This window comes from Elaeis guineensis, chromosome 16, assembly GCF_000442705.2.
Source record: "Elaeis guineensis isolate ETL-2024a chromosome 16, EG11, whole genome shotgun sequence".
NCBI lineage: Eukaryota > Viridiplantae > Streptophyta > Magnoliopsida > Arecales > Arecaceae > Elaeis > Elaeis guineensis.
Genome location: NC_026008.2, coordinates 46,336,763 through 46,364,697, shown reverse-complemented (window position 1 = coordinate 46,364,697; position 27,935 = coordinate 46,336,763). Strand labels below are relative to the sequence as shown.

The window sequence follows — 27,935 nt, the reverse complement described above, 5'->3', positions numbered from 1 at the left end:
GACAGCAAAAAGTACATTAAGTGACAAGCTCTATTGTCACAGAAAAGAAATGATTCAGTGACAAGAAATTTAAGTTGTCATAAATGATTTTAGCGATGAAGCAATTGCGACCGGCTAGTGACAATAGTTTGTTGTCAGAGAAATTCATCAGTGACAATATTTCAAGTTTCAGTGACAACATTGCTTGTCACCAAAAACTAAATTTCTTGTAGTGCTACCCCACAGTCCTACTACGACACCAAGCCCTGCCTCCTGCTGCTCGATGGCCATTGCCATGCACCCACCTCTGGCTACCGTTGTGATGAGTTCTTCATCTTTCCTCAGCCCTACTACCTCCACCCCCTACCCCACCTGCAGCCATGCTTGGGATCCACCCCAACCCTGAGCAGCAGCAAAAGATCATCTCCAACCTCCCCACCCCAACTATGTAAAGCCATCAGAGATCCACAACCTAGCTCTTCCGATGTTGGCACGGCTTTGATTCTTGCCAGCTCAAGTACGCCAACCTCGGTGACCAGATTGCCTTTGTTCTTGTTAGAATTTTTGTTTTGGTGTTTCTAGGGTTCTTTCATGGAGTTGATGTTTATAGGAATTATGGAATTATTATGCTAGAACTTTTGTTGGATTCTTGGTCTTGTCTTTCTTAGTTGTCCATTTTATTTTAGGGTTTGGACTAGATCTATTTGATAGCTGGTTGGCTGTTTGTTTATTATCTGGATTGCTTTGTGTTTTGGGAATTGATGAACAATTGCTTGATGTTGTTGATCAAGTAGAGAAAATCAAAGAAACATTGAAGAACCCAAAATGAATAGAAGAGCAAATAATCAAGAAATTCTGCAAAAAGAAAGAAAAAACAGCAACATTAACCTCAAAAATCTATAAAAAAATGAAATGAAAATCTAAAACTTACCATGAAGAAATAACTATTGGGAGGGAAGGTAGAACATAGCAACTATGATTTTGCTGGTCTAGAAAATTCAAGATATAAAATAGAGAGTACAACAAAAGCTTTAGACATATCAAAAGAAATAGACAAGAATACCATATACTCCTAAGATTTGGTACATATGTAGGATTCTAACACTTATGCTATAAAATCAAAATTCTTGTTTTTGGAGAATCCCTCAAGAATGCTACCCATGCTGAGATAAACTAGTGCCCTGTGCCTTAATACAGATAGAATAGTCCAAGTGATGTAGGTCAGGATACTATACATATATATAATTTCTATCAGATCCTTGTAAAAAAAAGGAAAAAAAAAAGAAAATACATAAGTTTGTAAAGCTTTCAAGAAAGAACAACAAACTATGCTTATCCTCTTAGGAACGGACATAATGTTTGCATGCAACAGAAAAAAAAATAGTCATCAAGAGAAGAACTATACTTGATCATGTCATATACAATCACCTAGTAGGTTCATTTATCTGTTGTTTCAGATCTGTCATATATTCAAAACACCAAAAGAGCGAAGATTCTCAGTTCGTTTCTTTGATTGATTCTTAGTTATTGATTTGGCTGCTTAGCTGAAGAAAACTATCTTTATTGTATTTCTTCTTAAAAGTTATAATTTTATATAACTTTGGTTGAAAAGTTTTTCCTAAGAGATGATATACAAAATTGACTACAAGCTCACTATGCACTATGGTATGGTGGAATCTGTTATACTCGTTTCTTTTTTATGGCTTTTAGGAGGAATTTCAAGCAATTAAACTTTTAGCAATCCAATACACACCTTCAAGTAAATTGATATATATAGTTTTTAGAGAATTATATTCACTAATATACATTACATAATTTGGTGATACACACTTCTCGACTTTCTGATGTATACTACAGGCTTATTTAGTACACTCAATAATAATTCATTATATACTTACAAATAAATTGATATATAGCTTTTAACTATATCAAAGAAACTTGCAGTATATATCAAAATGTTATTAGTATATATCACTATATTATATAATATATACTGATGAATATAATATTATCAAAAATATATATCAATTTATTTAGAGATATGTATTGATTTGCTAGTACGTAGTTTTAATCGGATATATTGATTTGTTAGATGACTAATTTGCTAAGTATGTAGCCATATATTATGTATTGATGAGATTTATGTTTCGAAAACTATGTATTGATATGTGTATCATTATACCATATAGCGTATAGTTTTAATCAGATGGTATTGTATAGAGTTATTGTATAGAGTTGGTGAGATTTGAATTCGAAATCCTTGGACAACCAAATCATTGCCTTAACCAATAAGGTACCGTATGACCTGAAAATAATAAAAAAAAAGCCAATAAGATACCACCCCACCTTGTTATAAATTGATTGATAACATATTTATACCACTCAAATTTTTATGCATAAATACGAACACCAAACCCTAGGCCTCGTCTAAGCCTCCCTATTTGGCCGCCGCTCCAAGAATCCCACCATATTGAGACTCGTGAGGATGGAAAAAACAGGAAAAATCGGGGAAAACATGGGAAAATTAACAAAAAGAAAGAAAATTACGGAAAAGACTGCAAATTTGAGCTATACGAGTCATTTCCGTACTAAAATTTGCGGAGTCACAGTTTTAATGCGAAGAGGATTCTGTTCTCTTGTATGGTATAAATAATTGGGTTGGGGAGATAGCTGGGCGTTTGGAGGGTACATCGGAGAGAACTATTGATTAGCTGCGATGTCCCTCAACAATTGGGCCGCCCTTCCTCTCGAGCTACAGGCTGGCCGAGAGGCCTTGCCTGCCGAAGCCGCAGATCCCATGGCTGATGCTTTCCGATAGCACGAGGGATCCCGACACCCGCCGCTTCTTCAGCCGCCCAGACCAGAAGATGTACAAAATCCACCACCCGGAGATCCACGGTCGCTTGTGCATCGGATCCTCCGAGGGGTGGCTGATCACCGTCGACGAGCTGTCAGAGCTGCACGCTCTCAATCCGCTCACCGGGGCATCCTTGGCCCTCCCATCCGTCGCCACGTTCTTCGATGTCGCCGGTGTCGTCCGTGACTCCGACGGCCGCATCACCGACTATGTCATCGGCTATGATAACCTGGGGGAGGTGCCGCATGAAGCGGAGCACATGCGCGTGTACTACTATTTGAAGGCAATCCTCGATCCCTCCTCTGCAGCCGTGGCGGTCATCCACGGAGAATTCAACGATCTGTCATTCGCGCCCGCTGGGGACGAGTCATGGACCGCGCTCCAACCACCACTTCCGCAGATCTTCTGTGACATCATCTTTCGATCTCGTTGCCCCGGGCTCGCCGGTGGTAGTGACGTGTAGAACGTCCCCAATCGCAAAAGTGGGAGCAGCGGGGCTGTTGCTTCAATCAAAAGTACCTGGTGGGGTCACCGGACGGTAAGGATCTATTCCAGGTGTGGAGGGACTCGCGGTGGTTACCGGTGGACGGGAATGGCTGGAGGGAGTCCATCCTTCCCGGCGATGCGAGGATGACTGTAGCATTCGCCATCTTCAAGCTCGACGAGAGAAGGAACGAGTGGTCCGAGGTCAAAGACCTGGATGATCTCGCCCTGTTCCTCGGGCATAACCACTCGATGGCACTGTCCACATGCAAATTCCCCGAGCTTACGAGCAGCAGCATCTATTTCACCGGTGGCTACAGAGATGGGTACGAAATGGATCAGCGAGTCATCCGTGATATCGGAGTGTTCAATTTGACAGATGAAAGTTTCCAGCCCTATGATTTTCACTCGATCGATTCTGAGTGGAATTGGCCGCCACAGATCTGGTTCCCGCCTGCTCCTTTCTCAAGCAAGCCATGATGGAGGCTCTACTGGATGATCAAGATGGCATGGTTAACGAATACGTTTATGCTAGCAGTTGAGACTTATTGCCTCCAATTTTATTAGGGTTTCTATTTAGCTGGTTGGTCTTAAGATTCAGGATCATGTTAAATTAGATTAAATCTTTGACTCCATATACTACTGGACCTCTTTTAGTAAAATATAATGATTTTTTTTGTCTTTTATCGAGAAAGAGAGTGTATGATTATATATATATTATATATAGAACTCTAGTTTCCTAGACCTCTTTGTAAAAGAAGCCAAACTCATTATTTTGATTTTGATTTTTTTATATATTTATTTTTTTAAATTTTTTCTTCTATTATTATTGTTTGATTTAATTGGTGCTCGTTCTGCAACTCATAAATTCAAGCATGTGGGCTAGTCTAGGTCTAAAAGTTTTAAAAATAAAAGCAAAGGACCAATTTTTGTGTATGTCCAAATTAGGTCAACCCCATTTCATTTTCACTAGTTTGATAAAAAAAAAATTATCAGACCTAGGCTACAGAAAAGTAAATATAAATATGAAATGGACACACACACACAAACGGTTTCATTCTGCATAACCAAAATCTTCCGAGGTTCAAATGCCTCGAACTTGAATAAAAAAGATCAAAAAAATTTTGCACATGCACATATGCAAATTTCATTTTTGAAAAAAAGAAGTCCTTCGGTGAAAGGCCCTATTACAATAACTATCCCCATAAAGTAGATTTCCATAATCAGAACAACCCTCTCCTATTGTCTTCCTCCCTCCCTATTATTTTCCCTGGCGACCCGCTTGTTCCTCCCAAGCGCCCCTTTCTTCTCTTTGATGGCGGACAACGATTACTCAGCAGTGCTGGAGGATGGATCTACTTGATGCTTGGCTTGTGCCAAGATATCTGGGCGGTAAACTGCATGCAGATTTTGAACTGCTACAAAAATGAAAAGGCATTGTGAGCCGGTAAGTCTAGATTTGTTATTTTTTTTCATAAATTTTCTCATATTTCTTGAAGTTCTTCATTTCTGATGTTATCCGTGTTTTCTTGATGTTCTTCTTGGCTTTTGTCTGATGTTATATAGTGTTGATGCAGAATTTCGTCTCGAAGTCGGATCAGTTAGAGTTGGACGACAATGATAGGTTGGCGATGATGACATGCAAGAAAAATCTCCAACTGAAGATGGCTCCGATGAGAATCTTTGATACTCAAGTTAAAATTCTGACAACAAATGGGAAGAAGGGGAGAGAGGAGATTTCATACCTTAGACATCCTTATAGGCAAAAAGCCAGATTTGATCGTTATCGAAGAAATATATTTGTTATTTTTTCTTTATCTCTCTGTGGACAACTGTATATCGGGATCGTTTGAATTTTAAATGAGCCGCAGGATTTGAAAATCTTGGAGGATCAATCTTTTTTTTATATACTTTACGGCTTCGGTCAGTACAAAATCATCTCCAACATATAGATTTTCTGAAGTTAGGTTTCTTGATTTTCTATATCCATTCATGTTGCTTATGTTATCTAAGTTAGGTTTCTATGATTTGTGTTTCTGGATTTCTTGAAGTTTTGTTTAATTCTGAATTTTCTATTTTCAGATCTCCTTTTAATTGATTACAAATTTATAATTATGAAGGTAGGAGATAGGATTGTATTTTGGCATTTAATTCTGATTGCAATTTATATATTACCAAATTATTTGTAACCTATAACGTACTGATATATAGCCTACATTATAATTTGGTTATAAATGCAAAAGACTGAAATCAGTAGCCTACATTTCAATAAAAAAAAAGTTGTATGAATTTATGGTTATAATTTGAATAGTCTTTTTTATATTTTTTAATAAACATATATTTCTAATAAACTTAGATCATTATATATATATATATATTTTTTTTTTTTTTTTTTTTTTTTTCGTGCGCAGCTCCATGCCAAAGATTTTCCTATGGGCAATGTCAAAGCCACTTTTGGACTGAAGTCTTCTCCGTGTTGTATGCACCAGTTGCAATTGGACCGCGCTGTGGATACGCTAATGCCCTTTGTATTTCACCAATTCTCAATTGCCTGCTATCAACCCGAGAAGACTATTCATCTTGAACAAGAGCACAGGAATCACTAAAACTATTGCACCAAAATATACTCTGGGCTGAATTAGAAACTATGATATCTTCTATCTGATCGTATCTTATCTTATGATATGTTCCACAAAATACAGATATTTTTGCAGTGACATGAATTTTTTCGATGTGTTCAGTGCAGAAATTTTTGTAGTGACATAATTTCTTTTTGATATAATTCTATGACATGAATTTTTTTTTTGATGCAATTCTGTGACATGAATTCGACATGGAGATATAGTTGTATTACCGTAACAAAGGAACTATTTACCGAGATCCATTATAATATAGTCAGAATGTGTTCATTTAAAAATGGCTACCTATAGCATTGCAATAATGCTTTTGTACTTTAAGCTTGGGCTATAAGCTTATGGCCTTATCAACCTGTTAATCCTTGTGGGCTATTCTGGTTTGTATTTGCTGTTTCATTTGCAGCTTATTTATTTTTGGAGGGTCATGTCTACCTCTGCTAGAGTTTGGATGGCTATGTTTCCTTGCAGTTTTTCTATTTCTCCAATTTTCTCTTTCTTCCTCTTATATTCTATGTGTCTTTTGTCTGATTATAATTATAATTTTTTTCTTATAGTTTCTGTATCTTGTAAACAGTTTTTATGTTCTTCTACTGTCTGAAAAGAAAAATTTTTTGTGCACTACGGATGATGTAGAAAATTCGACATGAAGTGCACAATCTTATCCGATTGATTCACGTAGTCATCACTTTCCAACGTATATTTAATGCTTGTAGATCATCTTTTTCATTTAAAAATTTTGTATGATGAAAATATCCATATTATTTAGTTATGACACCCGTTCATAAAAATTATGACACTCTTATACTTTAGAAAAAATTATGACACTCCTTAAAAATTATGACACCCCTTCATAAAAATTACAACACCTCTATGAAGGAGGAGTGTCATAATTTTTATGAAGGGGTATCATAATTCTGTGAAAGAAGAGTGTCATAATTTTTATGAAAATGTGCCATAATTCTGTGAAGGGATATTATAATTTTTTTTGAAGGAAAGGGGTGTCATAATTTTTGTGAAGGATGCCATAATTTTTAAGAAGAAGTGCCATAATTTTCAAGAAAAATATTTTTATCATTCAAAATTTGAAACAAAAAAATATAAATATAAATATTAAATATGCATTAGAAAGTGATGACTACAAGGTCCAATAAGACAATGTGGTGTGCTCCATGTCAGATTTTCTACGCCATGGGTGGTGCACAAAAAATTTCAATTCTGAAAAAAGAACTTTGGGCCGTCATCTCTGTGAGCCTATAGCTAGCCACAGGATCACCTTAGCCTTCTCTCTTGCATAAGAGAAATTACTGCATGCGCCAGGTGTAAGTGAATCAGGGCAAATCTTAAAGCATATACATGGTGGAGAGCGTGCAATCATGAATCGATGAAATACAAGGAGTCGCATGGCGTGTTATCTACCATGGGATTTGCACAGTCCACTTGCACCAGGTGCATGCATGAAGCCACTTCAAACCATCCCATGGGCATCATACTATCAATTTCCATTATTGGTGCGCATTTGGGTCAGATGCATCACACGACCTGGAAAGAATTCTGCATCAACAGTGTTTATCGCAGCAGCCGAACGGTTAACTCAGCACATCAAAAATCTGGACCCATCAAATGTGATCGCTCATCACTCTTTGCTCCGCCTGGCATGCACAGAGGGTTGGGAGAATTATAATATCCTTGCCGAAGGCGATGCATCATACACGTTGGATGGGCCCCATCGGGGCTTGTCAGACCGTGTCCTTGGGCTTTCGACGGTTGGAGGCAGGCCTTGGCGCACGATCAATTGCTTCTTGTTCTGACACATTATCCGCTCCTATCATTCTTCCCCACAACCTAACCCTCAATTGGTTCTTCGAATAATCCTTGTATCTGAACCGTCCATTTGATTCCCTTCTGATTTGAGCTCCCGAACATGCTTGACGATTAGAATTTTTTTAAAAATATTATTTTTTTAATATTTATTTTTAAATCTATCCCTTCTTCCATTTTATTTTCGAACATACGGCACGTGGGCTGAGTTGGCATGAAGATAGTCAAACCACATGTTGAACATGCGATTTTGGATTTGAAATCACATGTTCAACATATGATTTCAAGTGATGCCATTTATCATAACAAAAAACTTAAAATTTAAAACTAAAATCGCATGTTGAATATGCAATTTCAGTTTTTATTCAAAATGAAATCGCATCTTCAAGATGTGGTTTTATTCTCCTTTTTTAGAAAAATTACATGGACACCCCCTCAAGTTTACCTCAATTTCATTTATACCCCCCCTCAAGTTTAAAATGTTTCAATTAGACCCTTTAAATTATTGAAGCGTATCAATTGTTCTTTTCATCTATTTTCATTAATGGAATACTATCACATGATCCTCACATGATGTCCTATTTTTTTGAAATTACAAAACTACCCTTGATTTCAATTTCTAGTCGAGTGTTAGCCAAAGCGCCAAAAGGTAAAATCACATGCCTCATGTGACCTATTATTTTGGATGCCCTAAATATAGAGGGGAGGGAAACGAGCGAGTCTATGGTCCTTGCTGAGAGAGATTTTCAATTAAACCTGCCGTGGGTAGAGAAGAAAGAGTCACCATGTACGCTGTGGGTGGAGAAGAAGAAATTCATGGAAGAAAAGAAAGGTTATCGATGGAGAAAGAGGCAATGGAGGGTTTCCAATCGAGCTCTTCTAGTTACACCTCCTGAAGTATCAATTTTTGCCATTGTGGAACCAGATCATCACTGAGGATCTCTTGGACCACCACAAATCCTGATTAATATTTCTTCGGATGCGGGATGTATGAGGTACAATAGTCATTTTTGTCATTTTCTATCACAATGTCTAATCTTTATGTTTAACTTCAAATTATTTGTCAGGTAAATGGGGGGCTATGGGTACTTTCATTGGCATGATCCCCCTTCAAATACTAGGGACAAGGATATTATCAACAGGCTTTTATAATGGAACAAAAAGCTTGAGGGCTAAATACTAAGCTACAAAAGAAGGGCCACCTGATTGGTTTGGTGTATGCTAGTATGCTGGATTGCTATATTTTTTTATGTAATCAATTCTCCATTTTAAAATTTACTGATTGTTCTCGATTGAATGTCCTAATTTTATTCCAAAAATCTTGTACATTGTTTTAGGGATATTTCAAGTAGATTGTTGTATTTTGTTATCCTTTGTAAAAGAAAAAAAGTTTTCTCTAAGTTGATAGCAGTGATGGTTGTTATAAGTGCTATATTGTTAATGATACATTATACTTACAAGTTGAACATGTAATATATTATCTCAAATATAGTTCAAAGGATTCAAGAATCATGTTCTGAATTAAGAACTAGTTGCATAGTTAAGGATTTCCTACTATTCCTGACATGTATATTCATTTTCTAAAGTTAGAATATCATAAAATAATGGTTTGAATTATTTTAAGAACTTGTAAGTATCCCCCTTGAACTTCTCTGAGACTCGCAATCTTATCCCCTATTATATTAAAAAGTTTTGATAAACACCCCTAACATTTTATTGTTGTTACACTTACACCCTCTATACTATCAAAGTGTTGAATATACACCCACTGTTTTCAGAAAAAAGTGAATAGAGGCACATTATCTTATGCAGTTTCGGAATACCTATAAGAACTTTTTTAATCACATGCATCAAAATATCATAATTTTTAATAAAATTTCATAGATTATATATAAAATTTGATTGACAAATCAGAATGTATCACATGCATTTAAAATGTACCAAATTGTTTTATAATGTTTCATAACATAAGACAATGTATCAATGCATAGACAGAACAACCAAAATACACCCAAGTGGATTCAAAAATACATACAAAATGCAATGAAGTCCCTGATATATCCAAAATGGCCTTGGTACAACCAAAATGGCCCTGATACATCTAAAATGACCCCAATACATGTCATGGTTGAGATGAATGCAGTGCTCTGTCTGAGACAAATGACCTGCTGCTAGCTGAAAGAAAGCTGGCTATGAGAAAGAATGAGCAGGTTGAAATATAGTAGCTCCTGACTGGGAGGACAGAGGCTGGGAGGGAGCTGGCTGGGAGGAAGAAGCTCCTAGCTAGGAGGACAAAAGCTGGGATAGAGCTGGCTGGGAGGATGTGCCCGCTGAAGTTGCTATCTTCTTCCTTCTCTCTCCGTCTTTAGCCGATAAAAAAAATACAAAAAGATAAGTAAATATTCATTAATTTCAATATTGAATGTAAACATACCTGTGATCTCTCTCAACTTCAAATTCCATACCCTACATCCACATATACTCTCCTCTAAATCAACAACAAATTTATTATTGTGTGCTCAACTTCAAATCTATGGCCACTTCTCCATATGTAGTGGTAGTCCATGGCCTCCAACTTTACTTTCTCCAATTTTTTTAAAATCTTAGGATATAGGGATCTCATAATTTTCTACAAGTATTCTCTTTTGGATTGAAACCATTGCATCAATAGCCTCCGAATAGTCTCCAACAAAATAATGATAGGCTTGTCTCGAGCATCAATGATATTGAATGACTCGCATATGTTATTCAAGAGCATACTAAACTTACTTCTAGTACTGAAAGCATGTCATGACCATATCTCTAGTGGATGTTGTCGGAGCCACTATCATGCTGTCTCATCGAATTGTCGCAACACCTTCATGGTAGTCTCAAAGTGTGGAAATGTGTTTGCCCTGGCATACTTCCAAAAGGCATCTCTAAGTTCTTGCCCTTAAACCTAGCGATTTTAAAATTGGCGTGCAAGTGTTGCACACAAAATCTATGATCAGCAGTAGGAATAACACTCTAGTAGGTCTCCATAAGAGCCTATAAAAGAATTGAAAAAAAATAAATTACGTACAAAATCAAGTGTATTAGGAGAATTGAACAAGTTTTTTAACAAGAAAACAAACCTTCTGTCTGTCAGACATAAAGGTCCATCCATGCTCTTCTAATGGACCAATATCCTGTAGTAAGCAAGGTTAAAACCAACTCCAGCTATCTTTCATCTCAGCCTCTACAATGGCCCATGCAACAAAAAAAATATTTATATTTCCATCCTTCCCCACTACAGCTAGGAGCTGTCATTCAAAAAAGCCCTTCAAGTGGCAACCATCCAAACTAATGATATGTCTATAGTCTTTAATGAAGCCCTGCTTGCATGTTGCAAGACCACAATATAACCTTCTAAAAATGGACTGCTACTCTCATCGTGCCTACTAACATCCAATAACATCGTGCTCCCAAAATTAGTTTGTTCGATAATCTGACAGTATTCCCATAAATAGGCATATTGCTCCTTGTGGCTCCCCTAAATAATCTCCAATGCTCTGCTTTTGGCCCTATAGCACTGTGCCCTCGAAATAGAAATCTTCACATCCCTCCTAAATTGCTCTCGAAAGCCTTGACACTCTATTTTATGTCACTTCTAATCTCATCAAAATACTTCTCGCTAGAAATGTGATGTGACATTATAATTCTCAAATTGCCGTCCACAGTTATGTACAGATTGGAATGTCTTTATTTGATAGGTAAACTCTCTTGTACAGGAAAAGCATGAATCCTTCGCCCACATAGAGCTTGCATATAGCAATTATCCAACTGGCCTCGTTCTTCTTGTACACATAATCAAAATCCTCCTATTGCTATAAAGCTGTAACACCTTCCTAACTATGTAGCATTCCTAAAAGTCATTCCAACTGAAAGTTTAATATTTCTCTTAACATCTATGGATTCATTGAATTCAGGATATTCAGAACTCGAATACTAGCATCTGAATCACCGTCATTGCTCATGCTGCAGAGATAGGAGTTGCTACTACTATCTGATTCTCTATCAGTAGGCTGCTCCTCTCCAAAAAATTAACTTTCTCATGAGGTGGAGAATGATATGTCCAAGATCTCAACTCCTCCTAAGTACATTCTATCTACATAATCATCAAAAAGATCATCGTCATCATCATCCGAATCACTTAGCTGACTAAGTGATTCATCACTACTACTTTCATGGCAATTGTAGGCTTTGAAGTGGCAGCTTCAACCCCTTTTAATTTCTCATCAAGTTTAAACCTAAAGCCACCTATCCTTTTCATTGCCAATCTCTTTACTCGAATTCTTGGTGTTGATGTAGTTATATCTTTTTTAGTGGGCATCTCCTCCCCTATGATTGGGATACACACCAACAGGCTCTATTTGCCTATTTCAGATGAAGAATATTACCTACATCGCTTGGGGCTCAACATATACCTCAATCATGTCAGCACCTCGCATTGAACCCAACATCTCCAATATTGCGGCATCACACCTTAATTTTCTCAAGCCATTTTGTAATGTCTGTCCTGGTATTAGGTAATAAAAATAGATACAATTTATGTACCTTAACTGGCTCATCATGTCCTCTATCTCTGTGATACTAAATCTACTTTTATCATAATTATCAAACTATCGACTACCAGCTTGACTATAATGATAGGTTGGATGGTATTTGAAAGATCCACCATAGTGGATTTGTACGGTAAATAAGTCAAAGTCCATCCTTGCACAATGAACAAGAGACACAGAACATTAAAAGTGACTTAAGTGAAATATTGGTGGATGTTACTTAATAGAGTTTAGACTATGAATTTTTGAATATTGCTAAGAGTCAAAATAGGTGCTTGCCTAAGGAATTGATACAATGGAGTTTTGGCTTAAGTTGAGAATCTTTATTTGCTGTAAGCACAGTAAGCCACAGGAGAATAAGTCAGAGTCTATGAGAGGTATGCCACAGGAGAATCTGACCTTTTCTTGATAATTGGTTAATCTGATATAACAGCCATGTGGACATGTACAAAAGATAGAAGACACTAAAAAATACTAAAAAATACTGGGTTAATCAGAGTCCATCCCTGCACAATGAACAAGAAACATAGGATACTAAAAACACTACTTGGCTAAACTGAAATATTTCTGAAAAGAGAATGACATTTGATTGTGGGAGGCTTCCTATGGATTCCGTCTGTCATGCTCACGCTTATCAAAAATAGGATCACAAAATATGTAAGGATAGAGGGACCATAAAAAGCAGAGAAAAAAATCTAAAAGTATCGATTTACGATCATAAAATCCTAAAACTATCGGTCGGCCACTAAAGAGAATACATCAATAGAATAATCATCATAATCATGATTTTATATGGAAAATAAATTGTTAAAAGATATATTATCAATAAAAGAAGACGTAGGGCTCACCAACGGATGGAAATAAGGTATTCAAGAGGCTATCATGCTCATGCACAAGGGAGGAGACACTGCTCGACCGAAACAGAGAGTGGGATGGAGGTCGTCATTGGAATATCATCGGAGAACAATTATCGGAAGAAGGGATGCAAAATGATGGATGTTGAAATAGGGAGGGTCATCATCGTAATAGATTTTGAAGGGAGGGATGGGCATTTCTGTATTTTCGAAGGACAACATAATGACATTATCACTTAAATAGATGGAAGGAGCACATTGATATACTTCGATAATTTGGAGGGTCTAATTGAGATGTTAAATTTGAAAGGGTGTAAGTGAAATTGAAGAAAACTTGAGGGGGAGTCCGTGTAAATTTTTTTTTTTTTTTCGTTCCCAAGGGTGCATCTCTTTTTTTTTTCATCCTCGGCTCATACCAAGAGATAAGCGGGGGGTGCAAGTGAGGGCTTTGCCAGGACCAAGAAGGGAAGGGGGTGCTGGGCGGCTGGGGGTGGGGGGGGAGGGGGGCGGCGCATGGGGTGTGAGCGCAAGGGCTGGGGGAGGGCATAAGGGGTTAGGGGTAGTTTTGTGCTTGTGCAGAGTGACAGGGGGTGCGGATGCAGCTTCGCCGGGCCAGGGGGTAGGGGGGGCATCGGTGGCAGGGAACATGGGTGCGGGCACATGGGCTGAGGAGAGGTACAACATTGGAGAGTTGTAGGGGGTGTGGGGGCTCGACAGGGAGAAACGAGCATGGGACTCGGGATGGACGGTGCAGAGAAGTGGCTGTCGGGTGAAGGTGCCGCGGGTGGCACATCGGAGGGAGGGTGGATGTGAGTCGACCACCGACAGACGAAGGAGAGGATCGTCGGGGGGGGGTGAGAGGAAGGGAAGGTAGAAATGAAAAGAAAAAAAAGAAAAATATACATATATATAATTAATAATAAAATACTATTATGTGATTAATAATAAAATATTATTATTTGATTAATAATAAAATATTATTATTTGATTAGTAATTAAATATTATTATTTTATTAATATTATATTATTATATAAATATTATTATTGATTAGTAAAAAATATTATTATTTGATTAGTAATAAAATATGATTATTAAATTAATAATTAAATATTATTATTTTATTAATAATAAAATATTATTATTTATTAGTAATAAAATATTATTATTTTATTTATGACTAAATATTATTATTTGATGTGCCCATCATAGTTAAAAATTTAAAATTAAAATCGCATGCTGAACATGCGATTTCAGTGAAATGCATGTTCATGATGTGATTTCATTTCTTTTTTTCATTCCCACATCTCCATTTTTTTCATTTCCGGATTCGTACCAAGGGGCAAGTCAGGGGCACCGGTGCAGGCTTCGCTAGGATTGGGAAGGAGGGGAGTATCGGGCGATGGGGGGCAGTGGGGTGCAGCATGGGGGGCGCATGGGGTGTGAGTGCAGGGGTCGGAGGAGGGGGTGGGTCGCGAGGGGCGTGCGGTGCGGGTGTAGGGGTCGGGGGAGGGTGGAGAGGGTGGGGGTTTTATGTTCGCGTGGGGTGATAGGGATTGCAGATGACCAAATTTATTATTATGTAAAATTTTTTTTAGTGATAAATATATTTATTAATTTTTAATAAAATATCATATTATTAATGCATTAATATATTATTTTATCAATATAACTTTTTTATTATTATATTATTAATATATCACTTTTATTAATTTTAATGCATTAATATTATATTAAAAAATACCTTCTATTTCTATTTCTAATAATGATGATATTATATTATTAATAAAATGATGATATTTTATTATTAATAAAATAAGTATATTTTATTATTAAGCAAATAATAATATTTTATTATTAATCAAATAATTGTATTTTATTATTAATTATTAATCAATAATGGAGTCCCAGTCATAAAAGCCCGAAATCCTAGTCATAGTCTTTTTGATAATGGAGTCCCAATCGTGGTCGAAACAGGATTCTGATATTGTATGGTATAAATAGTTGGGTTGGGTAGATAGCTGGGATTCAGAGAGCGAGAGAGAAATATTGATTAGCTGTATCAGCACATACTCATTCCAACCCAACATTCTATTTTGGCTTGCACTCTTATTTGACTCTTTTCTATGTTTAGCAAGTCAACACATATTCATATTTGGCTGGCACTCCTATTTGGTCTTTCTCCTTGTTTAGCTATTCTACATTTGGTTTCTCTTTACTTAGTATGTAATCGAGATATTTTTCTTCTTGTAATTGCTATAATAGCTAGACCTTGTAATCTATATATACTCCTATTGGAGAACAATGAAAAGTAAGAATCAGAAATTATCCTCAATAAAGATATTACCTTCTTTATGGTATCAGAGCCTTGAAGCTCCAACGAGCATCTCTTCTTCTTCCTCCTTCTGTGCTCTCTCATGGCCACCAGTTCATCTATCTCCATCTCCTCCAATCCCATCCGTACACATTCCATGGTACTTCGACCCCATTCCAACCAGCCATCCGCCCTCACCACCACTATCCTCACCATAGAACCTACTTGCTTTACTCAAGCCTCTAAACACTCTGAGTGGCGTGCTGCAATGACTGAAGAATTTAATGCCTTAATTGCAATGGTACGTGGTCTCTTGTTCCACGTTCATCTCATCAAAGAATTTGGTCGGGTGTAAATGGGTGTACAAGATCAAGAGAAAAGCTGATGGGTCTCTCGAGCGTTACAAAGCTCGTCTAGTTGCTAAAGGGTTCCATCAGCAACTTGGCCTCGACTACAATGAGACATTCAGTCCATTATCAAACCTACCACCATTCGGTCTATTCTAAGTATTGCAATCTCTCAAGGTTGGTCCATCCGGCAATTAGATTTCATAATGCTTTTTACATGGCAACCTAACAGAAGAAGTCTACATGTCCCAACCACCAGGGTTTGAGGACTGCGACCATCCAGATTATGTCTGTCATCTCCACAAATCTTTATATGGGTTAAACAAGCACCCCGTGCTGGTTTCACTGTCTCTCCGTTTCTTCTCGATTAGGGTTTGTTGCCAGCAAAACTGATCCTTCATTATTTATTTTAAGGATGAGGTCTCATGTCCTCTATGTGCTATCTATGTTGATGATATTTTGGTAACCAGCAATGACTCCAGTCAGATCTCTCTTCTCCTTCAACAACTTGCTAAGAATTTTTATTAAGGATCTTGGTGATCTCCATTTTTCTTAGGAATTGAGGTTGTTCGGAACTCTACTGGATTATTATTATCTCAAAACCGCTACATTAAGATCTTCTTTTAAAGGTATATGGTTGATTGTAAACCTGTTCAGACCCCAATGGACATGACAAAGGATTCTGATTCAGGGGGTGCTCCCCATCCGGACCCACACAGTATCGCTCCATTGTTGGGCTCTTCAGTATGTTACAATGACACGTCCGGATATTTCTTTGCAGTGAATAAAGTATGTCAGTTTATGCAGTCTCCTAATACTGATCACTGGATTATGGTCAAACGCATCTTACGGTCCTTCAAGCTACAGCTGATCATGGGTTACACATTGTCGATCCACCTCTCGCTCTCTCCAAGCTTTCTCGGATCAGATTGGACGGGTAGTGGGACTGATAGGTGTTCACTGGAGCTATGCAATTTTCTCGCCCCAACCTCATTTTTGAGTATCTCATAAACAGAAAATAGTTGCCCGCTCGTCCAAGAGTTGAATATAAAGCCTTAGCAGATGCATCAGCTGAACTTATCTGGCTTGAGTCATTGTTTCAGGAACTTGGCCATCCTTACATGGTCCCCGATTCTATGGTGTGACAATATTGGGGCCACTTATCTGTCGCCAATCCTGTTTTCATGCTCGCACGAAGCATGTCAAATTGATTTTCATTTCTTTCGTGAAGTGTTGCAAGACATCAACTATCTGTTCAGTTCATCTCCACCCAAGATCAGCTTCCGATATTCTCACCAAGCCCTTGGGTACCTCCATTTTAGGTTCCAAGGGACAAGCTGAAGATTCGTGCTCCGATTCTTCATCTTGAGGGGTGTATCAGCACACACTCATTCCAACCCAACATTCTATTTTGGCTTGCACTCTTATTTGGCTCTTTTCTATGTTTAGCAAGTCAACACATATTCATATTTGGCTGGCACTCCTATTTGGTCTTCTCCTTGTTTAGCTATTCTACATTTGGTTTCTCTTTACTTAGTATGTAATCGAGATATTCCTTCTTCTTGTAATTGCAAATAGCTAGACCTTGTAATCTATATATACTCCTATTGGAGAACAATGAAAAGTAAGAATCAGAAATTATCCTCAATAAAGATATTACCTTCTTTAAGCTGCCATGTCCTGGGCCGGCCTTCTTCCCGAGCTATAGGCTCTCATACTCGCCTCTGGAGGTGGCCGACTACCTCCGATTCGCTGCCGTCTGCCTCATGGTGTTCGACGTGGCCGAGAGGCCTTGCCTGTGAAGCCGCAGATCCATGGCTGATGCTTTCCATAGCACGAGGGATCCTGACACCGCGCTTCTTCAGCCCCTGGACCAGAAGATGTACAAAATCCACCTCTCGAGATCCACGGTCGCTTGTGCATCGGATCCTCCGAGGGGTGGCTGATCACCGTCGACGAGCTCTCGGAGCTTCACGCTCTCAATCCGCTCACCAGGGCATCCTTGGCCCTCCCATCCGTCGCCACGTTCTTCGACTCGTCGGTGTCTCCGTGACTCGACACCGCATCACCGACTATGTCATTGCTATGATACCTGGGGAGGTGCCGTATGAGTGGAGCACATGCGCTCGTACTACTATTTGAAGCATCCTCGACCACTCTGCAGCCGTGCGGTCATCCACGGAGAATTCAACGATCTGTCATTCGCGCACGCTCCAACCACCGTTCGCGATCTTCTGGGACATCATCTTTCGCAGGTGCTGGAGGATGGATCTACTTGATGCTTGGCTTGTGCCAAGATATTGGGCGGCAAACTGCATGCAGATTTTGAACTGCTACAGAAATGAAAAGGCATTGTGAGCCGGTAAGTCTAGATTTGTTATTTTTTTTCATAAATTTTCTTATATTTTTGAAGTTCTTCATTTCTGATGTTATCCGTGTTTTCTTGATGTTCTTCTTGGCTTTTGTGTGGTGTTATATAGTGTTGATGCAAGATTTCGTCTCGAAGTCGGATCAGTTGGAGTTGGACGACAATGATAGGTTGGCAATGATGACGTGCAAGAAAAGTTTCCAACTGAAGATGACTCTGGTGAGAATCTTTGATACTCAAGTTAAAATTCTGACAACAAATAGGAAAAAGGGGAGAGAGGAGATTTCATACCTTAGAGATCCTTATAGGCAGAAAGCCGGATTTGATCGTTATCGAAGAAATATATTTGTTATTTCTTCTTTATCTGCTCTGTGGACAACTGTATATCGGGATCGTTTGAATTTTAAATGAGCCGCAGGATTTAAAAATCTTGGAGGATCAATCCTTCTTTTATATGCTTTATGGCTTCGGTCAGTACAAAATCATCTCCAACATATAGATTTTCTGAAGTTAGGTTTCTCGATTTTCTATATCCATTCATGTTGCTCATGTTATCATCTAAGTTAGGTTTCTATGATTTGTGTTTCTGGATTTCTTGAAGTTTTGATTAATTCTGAATTTTTTATTTCAGATCTCCTTTTAATTGATTACAAATTTATAATTATGAAGGTAAGAGATAGGATTGTATTTTGGCATTTAATTCTGATTGCAATTTATATATTACCAAATTATTTGTAACCAATAACGTACTGATATATAGCCTACATTATAATTTGGTTATAAATGCAAAAGACTGAAATCAATAGCCTACATTTCAATAAAAAAAAAGTTGTATGTATATATGGTTATAATTTGAATAGTCTTTTTCTATATTTTTTAATAAAAATATATTTCTAATAAACTTAGATCATTATATATATATATTTTTTTTTTCTTTTTCTTTTTTTTTTTTTGTGTGCAGCTCCATGCCAAAGATTTTCCTATGGGCAATGTCAAAGCCGCTTTTGGACTGAAGTTTTCTCCGTGTTGTATGCACCAGTTGCAATTGGACCGCGCTGTGGATAACACGCTAATGCCCTTTGTATTTCACCAATTCTCAATTGCCTGCTATCAACCCGAGAAGACTATTCATCTTGAACAAGAGCACAGGGATCATTGAAACTATTGCACCAAAATATACTCTGGGCTGAATCAGAAACTATGATATCTTCTATCTTATCGTATCTTATCTTGTGATATGTTTCACAAAATACAGATATTTTTGCAGTGACATGAATTTTTTTGATGTGTTCAGCGCAGAAATTTTTGTAGTGACATAATTTCTTTTTGATATAATTCTATGACATGAATTTTTTTTTGATGCAATTCTGTGACATGAATTCGACATGGAGTTATAGTTGTATTACCGTAACAAAGGAACTATTTACCGAGATCTGTGATAATATAGTTGGAATGTGTTCATTTAAAAATGGCTACCTATAGCATTGCAATAATGCTCTTGTACTTTAAGCTTGGGCTATAAGCTTGTGGCCTTATCAACCTGTTAATCCTTCTGGGCTATTCTGGTTTGTATTTGCTGTTTCATTTGCAGCTTATTTATTTTTTGAGGGTCATGTCTACCTTTGCTAGAGTTTGGATGGCTATGTTTCCTTGCAGTTTTTCTATTTCTCCAATTTTCTCTTTCTTCCTCTTATATTCTATGTGTCTTTTGTCTTATTATAATTATAATTTTTTTCTTATAGTTTCTGTATCTTGTAAACAGTTTTTACGTTCTTCTGCTTTCTAAAAAGGAAATTTTTTGTGCACTACGGATGATGTAGAAAATTCGACATGAAGTACACCATCTTATCTGATTGATCCACATAGTCATCACTTTCCAACGTATATTCAATGCCTGTAGATCATCTTTTTCGTTTAAAAATTTTGTATGACGAAAATATCCATACTCTTTAGTTATGACACTTTATTGTGAAAATTATGACACTCTTATTCTTTAAAAAAAATTATGACACTCCTTCTTAAAAATTATGACACCCCTTTATAAAAATTACAACACCTCTGTGAAGGAAGAGTGTCATAATTTTTATGAAGGGGTGTCATAATTCTGTGAAGGAGGAGTGTCATAATTTTTATAAAGAGGTGCCCTAATTCTGTGAAGGGGTATTTTAATTTTTTCGAAAGGAAAGGGGTATCATAATTTTTGTGAATGGATGTCATAATTTTTAAGAAGAAGTGCCACAATTTTCAACAAAAATATTTTTATCATTCAAAATTTCAAACAAAAAAATATAAATATAAATATTAAATATGCACTAGAAAGTGATGACTATGTGGTCCAATAAGACAATGCGGTGTGCTCCATGTCAAATTTTCTACACCACGGGTGGTGCACAAAAAATTTCTCTTTTGAAAAAAGAACTTTGGGCTGTCATCTTTGGGAGCCTATTGCTAGCCACAAGATCACATTAGCTTTCTCTCTTGCATAAGAGAAATTACTGCATGCGCTGGGTGTAAGTGAATCAGGGCAAATCTTAAAGCATATACATGGTGGAGAGCGCGCAATCATGAATCGATGAAATACAAGGAGTCGCATGGTGTGTTATCCACCATGGGATTTGCACGGTCCACTTGCACCTGGTGCACGCATGAAGCCACTTCGAACCATCCCATGGGCATCAAACTATCAATTTCCATTATTGGTGCGTGTTTGGGTCAGATGCATCACACGACCTGGAAGGAATTCTGCATCAACAGTGTTCATCGCAGCAGCCGAACGGTTAACTCAGCACATCAAAATCTGGACCCATCAAACATGATCGCTCATCACTCTTTGCTCCGCCTGGCACGCGCAGAGGGTTGGGAGAATTATAATATCCTTGCCGAAGGTGATGCATCGTACACGTTGGATGGGCCCCATCGGGGCTTGTCAAACCGTGTCCTTGGGCTTTCGGGGTTGGAGGCAGGCCTTGGCGTACAATCAATTGCTTCTTGTTCAGACACATTACCCGCTCTGATCATGCTTCCCCACAACCTAACCCTCAATTGGTTCTTCGAATAATCCTTATATCTGAACCGTCCATTTGATTCCCTCTCTGATTTGAGCTCCTGGACATGCTCGACGATTAAAATTTTTTTAAAAATATTATTTTTTTAATATTTATTTTTAAATCTATCGCTTCTTTCATTTTATTTTCGAACATACGGAACGTGGGCTGAGTTGGCATGAAGATAGTCAAACCACATGTTGAACATGCGATTTCAGATTTGAAATCACATGTTCAACATATGATTTCAAGTGATGTCATTTATCATAACAAAAAACTTAAAATTTAAAACTAAAATCGCATGTTGAATATGCGATTTTAGTTTTTATTCAAAATAAAATCGCATCTTCAAGATGTGGTTTTATTCTCCTTTTTTAAAAAAATTACATGAACACCCCCTAAAGTTTACCTCTATTTCATTATACCCCCTCAAGTTTAAAATATTTCAATTAGACCCTCCAAATTATTGAAGTGTATCAATTGTTCTTTTCGTCTATTTTCATTAATGGAATACTATCACATGATCATCACATGATGTCCTATTTTTTCGAAATCGCAAAATTACCCTTGATTTCAATTCCTAGTCAAGTGTTAGCCAAAGCGCCAAAAGGTAAAATCACATGCCTCATGTGACCTATTATTTTGGATACCCTAAATATAGAGGGGAGAAAAATGAGCGAGTCTATGGTCCTTGCTGAGAGAGATCTTCAATTAAGCCTGCCGTGGGTAGAGAAGAAAAAGTCACCCTGTATGCTGTGGGTGGAGAAGAAGAAATTCATGGAAGAAAGGAAAGGTTATCGATGGAGAAAGAGGCAATGGAGGGTTTCCAATCGAGCTCTTCTAGTTACACCTCCTCCTGAAGTTTCAATTTTTGCCATTGTGGAACCAGATCATCACTGAGGACCTCTTGGACCACCGCAAATCCTGATCAACATTTCTTTGGATGCGGGATATATGAGGTACAACAGTCATTTTTGTCATTTTCTATCACAATGTCTAATCTTTATGTTTAACTTCAAATTGTTTGTCAGGTAAATGGGGGGCTATGGATACTTTCATTGGCATGATCCCCCTTCAAATACTAAGGACAAGGATATTATCAACAGACTTTTATAATGGAACAAAAAGCTTGAGGGCTAAATACTAAGCTACAAAAGAAGGGCCACCTGGTTGGTTTGGTGTGTGCTAGTATGCTGGATTGCTATACTTTTTTATGTAATTGATTCTTTATTTTAAATGTACTGATTGTTCTCGATTGAATGTCCCAATTTTATTCCAGAAATCTTGTACATTGTTTTAGGGATATTTCGAGTAGATTATTGTATTTTGTTATCCTTTATGAAAGGAAAAAAAGTTTTCTCTAAGTTGATAGCAGTGATGGTTGTTATAAGTGCTACATTGTTAATGATACAGCATACTTACAAGTTGAACATGTAATATATTATCTCAAATACAGTTCAAAGGATTCAAGAATAATGTTCTGAATTAAGAACTAGTTGCATAGTTAAGGATTTCCTACTATTCCCGACATGTATATCCATTTTCTGAAGTTAGAATATCATAAAGTAATGGTTTGAATTATTTTAAGAACCTGTAAGTATCCCCTTGAACTTCTCTGAGACTCGCAATCTTATCCTCTATTATATTAAAAAGTTTTGATAAACACCCCTAACATTTTATTGTTGTTACACTTACACCCCCTATACTATCAAAGTGTTCAATATACACCCACCGTTTTCAGAAAAAAGTGAAAAGAGGCACATTATCTTATGCAGTTTCAGAATACCTATAAGAACTTTTTTAATCACATGCATCAAAATATCATAATTTTTAATAAAATTTCATAGAAAATATATAAAATTTGGCTAACAAATCACAATGTATCACATGCATTTAAAATGTATCAAATTGTTTTATAATGTTTCATAACATAAGACAAAGTATCAATGCACAGATAGAACAACCTAAATACATCCATGTGGATTCAAAAATACATACAAAATATAATGAAGTCCCTGATATATCCAAAATGGCCTTGGTACAACCAAAATGGCCCTGATACATCTAAAATGGCCCCAATACATGTCATGGTTGAGATGAATGGAGTGCTCTGTCTGAGACAAAAAATCTGCTGCTAGCTGAAAGAAAGCTGGCTATAAGAAAGATTGAGCAGGTTGAGTAATAGTGGCTCCTGACTGGGAGGACAGAGGCTGGGAGGGAGCTGGCTAAAAGGAAGTAGCTCCTAGCTGGGAGGACAAAAGCTGGGATAGAGCTGGCTGGGAAGATGTACCCACTGAAGTTGCTGTCTTCTTCCTTCTCTCACTGTCTTTAGCTGGTAAAAAAAGTACAAAAAGATAAGTAAATATTCATTAATTTCAATATTGAATGTAAAAGTACCTGTGATCTCTCTCTTTTCCTACTAATTTGGCTCTCAGTTTGACTAGATGTAAGTGGTATCTTATTTCTTCTTCGCCTTGTCCTTCCTAGGGCCTTAACTTGTAAGTCCTAGAGTTATGGCCCTACTGTTGGCAATTTTTGTACCTTAAGGATGTACCCCTCCTGTATCTACTAGAATCTTTTGGCTCATCCTTTTTTTTTCTTCTTGCCTTCTTGGGTCTACTTGGAAGAGCCCTTAGAGAAGGGGGGATACAATGGGGTATTTTATCCTTGGCCAAGATTTCATGCTTGGTACCGGCTCAATGATATATTCATAGGCCAATGCCCATATTACTTTAGTGTACCATACACTAACAAAATATTCTGCTTCCTTCCTAACATACATAATAGCTGCTGCAGCATGGCAGCATGGGATGCCAGTTAAATTTCATACCCTACATCCACATATACTCTCCTCTAAATCAACAACAAATTTATTATTGTGATGCTCAACTTCAAATCTATGGCCTCTTCCCCATATGTAGTGGTAGTCCATGGCCTCCAACTTTACTTTCTCTAATCTTTTTAAAATCTTAGGATATAGGGATCCCATAATTTTCTGCGAGCATTCTCTTTTGGATTGAAATCGTTGCATCAATAGCCTCCGAATAGTCTCCAACAAGATAATGATAGGCTTGTCTCGAGCATCAATGATATTGAATGACTCGCATATGTTATTCAATAGCATACTAAACTTCTAGTACTGAAAGCATGTCCGACCATATCTCTAGTGGATGTTGTCGAGCCACTACCATGCTGTCTCATCGAATTATCGCAGCTCCTTCATGGTAGTCTCAAAGTGTGGAAGTGTGTTTGCCCTGGCATACTTCCAAAAGACATCTCTATAGTTCTTGCCCTTAAACCCAGCGATTTTAAAATTAGCATGCAAGTGTTGCAAACAAAATCTATGATCAGCAGTAGGAATAACACTCTGGAAGGTCTCCATAAGACCCTATAAAAGAATTGAGAAAAAATAAATTACGTACAAAATCAAGTGTATTAGGAGAATTGAATAAGTTTTTTAACAAGACAAACAAACCTTTTGTCTGTCAGACATAAAGGTCCATCCATGCTCTTCTAATGGACCAATATCCTGTAGTAAGCAAGGTTAAAACCAATTCCAGCTATCTTTCATCTCGACCTCTACAATGGCCCATGCAACAAAAAAAATATTTATATTTCCATCCTTCCCCACTATAGCTAGGAGCTGTCATTCAAAAAAGCCCTTCAAGTGGCAACCATCCAAACTAATGATAGGTCTGTAGTCTTTAATGAAGCCCTACTTGCATGCTGCAAGACCACAATATAACCTTCTAAAAATGGACTGGCTACTCTCATCGTGCCTACTAACATCCAATAACATCATGCTCCCAAAATTAGTTTGTTCGATAATCTGACAGTATTCCCATAAATAGGCATATTACTCTCTGTGGCTGCCCTAAATAATCTCCAATGCTCTGCTTTTGGCCCTATAGCACTGTGCCCTCGAAATAGAAATCTTCACATCCCTCCTAACTTGCTCTCCAAAGCCCTTGACACTCTATTTTATGTCACTTCTAATCTCATCAAAATACTTCTCTGCTAGAAAGGTAGATGTGGCGTTATGATTCTCAAATTGCCGTCCACAGTTATGTACAGATTGGAATATCTTTATTTGATAGGTAAACTCTCTCTATACAGGAGAAGCATGAATCCTTCGCCCACATACGAGCTTGCATATAGCAATTATCCAACCGACCTCGTTCTTCTTGTACACATAATCAAAATCCTCCTGTCTGCTATAAAGCTGTAACACCTTCCTAAGCTGTGTAGCATTCCTAAAAGTCATTCCAACTGAAAGTTTAATATTTCTCTTAACATCTGTGGATTCATTGAATTCAGGATATTCAGGATATTTGATTAATAATAAAATATTATTATTTGATTAGTAATTAAATATTATTATTTTATTAATAATTAAATATTATTATCTGATTAGTAATAAAATATTATTATTTGATTAGTAATAAAATATGATTATTAAATTAATAATTAAATATTATTATTTATTGGTAATAAAATATTGTTATTTGATTTATGACCAAATATTATTATTTGATATGCCCATCATAGTTAAAAATTTAAAATTTAAGTTTATTTTTGAATTTAAAATTGAAACCGCATGCTGAACATGCGATTTCAGTGAAATGCATCTTCATGATGCGATTTCATTCTTTTTTTTCATTCTCGCATCTCCATTTTTTTCATTCCCGGATTTGTACCAGGGGGCAAGCTGGGGGCACCGGTGTAGGCTTCGCCAGGATTGGGGAAGAGGGGGGGTATTGGGCGATGGGGGGCAGTGGGGTGCAGCATGGGGGGGCGCATGGGTGTGAGCGCAGGGGTCAGAGGAGGGGGTGGGTCGCAGGGGCGTGGGGTGCGAGTGTAGGGGTTGGGGGAGGGTGGGGGCTTTTATATTCGCATGGGGTGACAGGGATTGCAGATGAGCAAATTTATTATTATGTAAAAATTTTTTTTAGTGATAAATATATTTATTGATTTTTAATAAAATATCATATTATTAATACATTAATATATTATTTTATCAATATAACTTTTCTATACTATATTATTAATATATCACTTTTATTAATTTTAATGCATTAATATTATATTAAAAAATACCTTCTATTTCTATTTCTAATAATGATGATATTATATTATTAATAAAATGATGATATTTTATTATTGATAAAATAAATATATTTTATTATTAAGCAAATAATAATATTTTATTATTAATCAAATAATAATGTTTTATTATTAAGTATTAATCAATAATGGAGTGCCAGTCATAAAAGCCCGGAATCCTAGTCAAAGTCTTTTTGATAATGGAGTCCCAGTCGTGGTCGAAACAGGATTCTGATATGGTATGGTATAAATAGTTGGGTTGGGTAGATAGCTGGGATTCAGAGAGCGAGAGAGAAATATTGATTAGCTGCCATGTCCTGGGCCGGCCTTCTTCCCGAGCTACAGGCTCTCATACTCGGCCGTCTGGAGGTGGCCGACTACCTCCGGTTCGGTGCCGTCTGCCGCTCATGGTGTTCGACGGTGGCCGAGAGGCCTTGCCTGCCGAAGCCGCAGATCCCATGGCTGATGCTTTCCGATAGCACGAGGGATCCCGACACCCGCCGCTTCTTCAGCCGCCCGGACCAGAAGATGTACAAAATCCACCTCCCGGAGATCCACGGTCGCTTGTGCATCGGATCCTCCGAGGGGTGGCTGATCACCGTCGACGAGCTCTCGGAGCTGCACGCTCTCAATCCGCTCACCGGGGCATCCTTGGCCCTCCCATCCGTCGCCACGTTCTTCGATGTCGCCGGTGTCGTCCGTGACTCCGACGGCCGCATCACCGACTATGTCATCGGCTATGATAACCTGGGGGAGGTGCCGTATGAAGTGGAGCACATGCGCTCGTACTACTATTTGAAGGCAATCCTCGACCACTCCTCTGCAGCCGTGGCGGTCATCCACGGAGAATTCAACGATCTGTCATTCGCGCACGCTGGGGACGAGTCATGGACCGCGCTCCAACCACCAGTTCCGCGGATCTTCTGGGACATCATCTTTCGCAAGGGGCTGCTCCACGCTATGGCCATCAGCGGGGCACTCGTAGTTTTCGATCTCGATGCCCCGGGCTCGCCGGTGGTAGTGACATGTGTAGAACGTCCCCATTCGCAAAAGTGGGAGCAGCGGGGCTGCTGCTTCAATCAAAAGTACCTGGTGGAGTCACCGGACGGTAAGGATCTGTTCCAGGTGTGGAGGGACTCGCGGTGGTTACCGGTGGACGGGACTGGCTGGAGGGAGTCCATCCTTCCCGGCGATGCGAGGATGACTGTAGCATTCGCCATCTTCAAGCTCGACGAGAGACGGAACGAGTGGTCCGAGGTCAAAGACCTGGGTGATGTCGCCCTGTTTCTCGGGCTTAACTACTCGATGGCACTGTCCACACGCGAATTCCCCGAGCTTACGAGCAGCAGCATCTATTTCACCGATGACTACAACAGAGATGGGTACGAAATGGATCAGCAAGTCATCCATGATATCGGAGTGTTCAATTTGACAGATGGAAGTTTCCAGCCCTATGATTTTCACTCGATCGATTCTGAGTGGAATTGGCCACCACAGATCTGGTTCACGCCTGCTCCTTTCTCAAGCATGCCCACTGCAAGTTCCAAGCCATGA

The 27,935-nt window shown here is 38.1% G+C and overlaps 2 protein-coding genes across 2 annotated transcripts; both read left to right on the top strand.

Moving 5' to 3' along the window:
• Positions 1 to 2,387: 2,387 nt before the first annotated feature.
• Positions 2,388 to 27,935, top strand: LOC140854284 (putative F-box protein At4g22660). The gene is made up of 2 exons (XM_073249837.1): positions 2,388 to 2,737; positions 26,727 to 27,935. Exons 1-2 carry the CDS (start codon positions 2,696 to 2,698, stop codon positions 27,933 to 27,935), a joined length of 1,251 nt encoding a protein of 416 aa, XP_073105938.1. The 5' UTR covers positions 2,388 to 2,695.
• Positions 2,733 to 6,037, top strand: LOC140854335 (uncharacterized). Its single transcript, XM_073250140.1, has 2 exons — positions 2,733 to 3,856; positions 5,731 to 6,037. Exon 1 carries the CDS (start codon positions 2,784 to 2,786, stop codon positions 3,297 to 3,299), a length of 516 nt encoding a protein of 171 aa, XP_073106241.1. The 5' UTR covers positions 2,733 to 2,783; the 3' UTR covers positions 3,300 to 3,856; positions 5,731 to 6,037.

What these genes read in the sequence shown, in the direction of transcription:
- LOC140854284 (XM_073249837.1), top strand. Translation starts at nt 2,696, where the DNA reads ATGTCCCTCAACAATTGGGCCGCCCTTCCTCTCGAGCTACAG. An exon ending in CCCTTCCTCTCGAGCTACAG is followed by an intron (nt 2,738 to 26,726) that starts GCTGGCCGAGAG and finishes CCCGAGCTACAG; the next exon opens with GCTCTCATACTCGGCCGTCT.
- LOC140854335 (XM_073250140.1), top strand. Translation starts at nt 2,784, where the DNA reads ATGCTTTCCGATAGCACGAGGGATCCCGACACCCGCCGCTTCTTCAGC.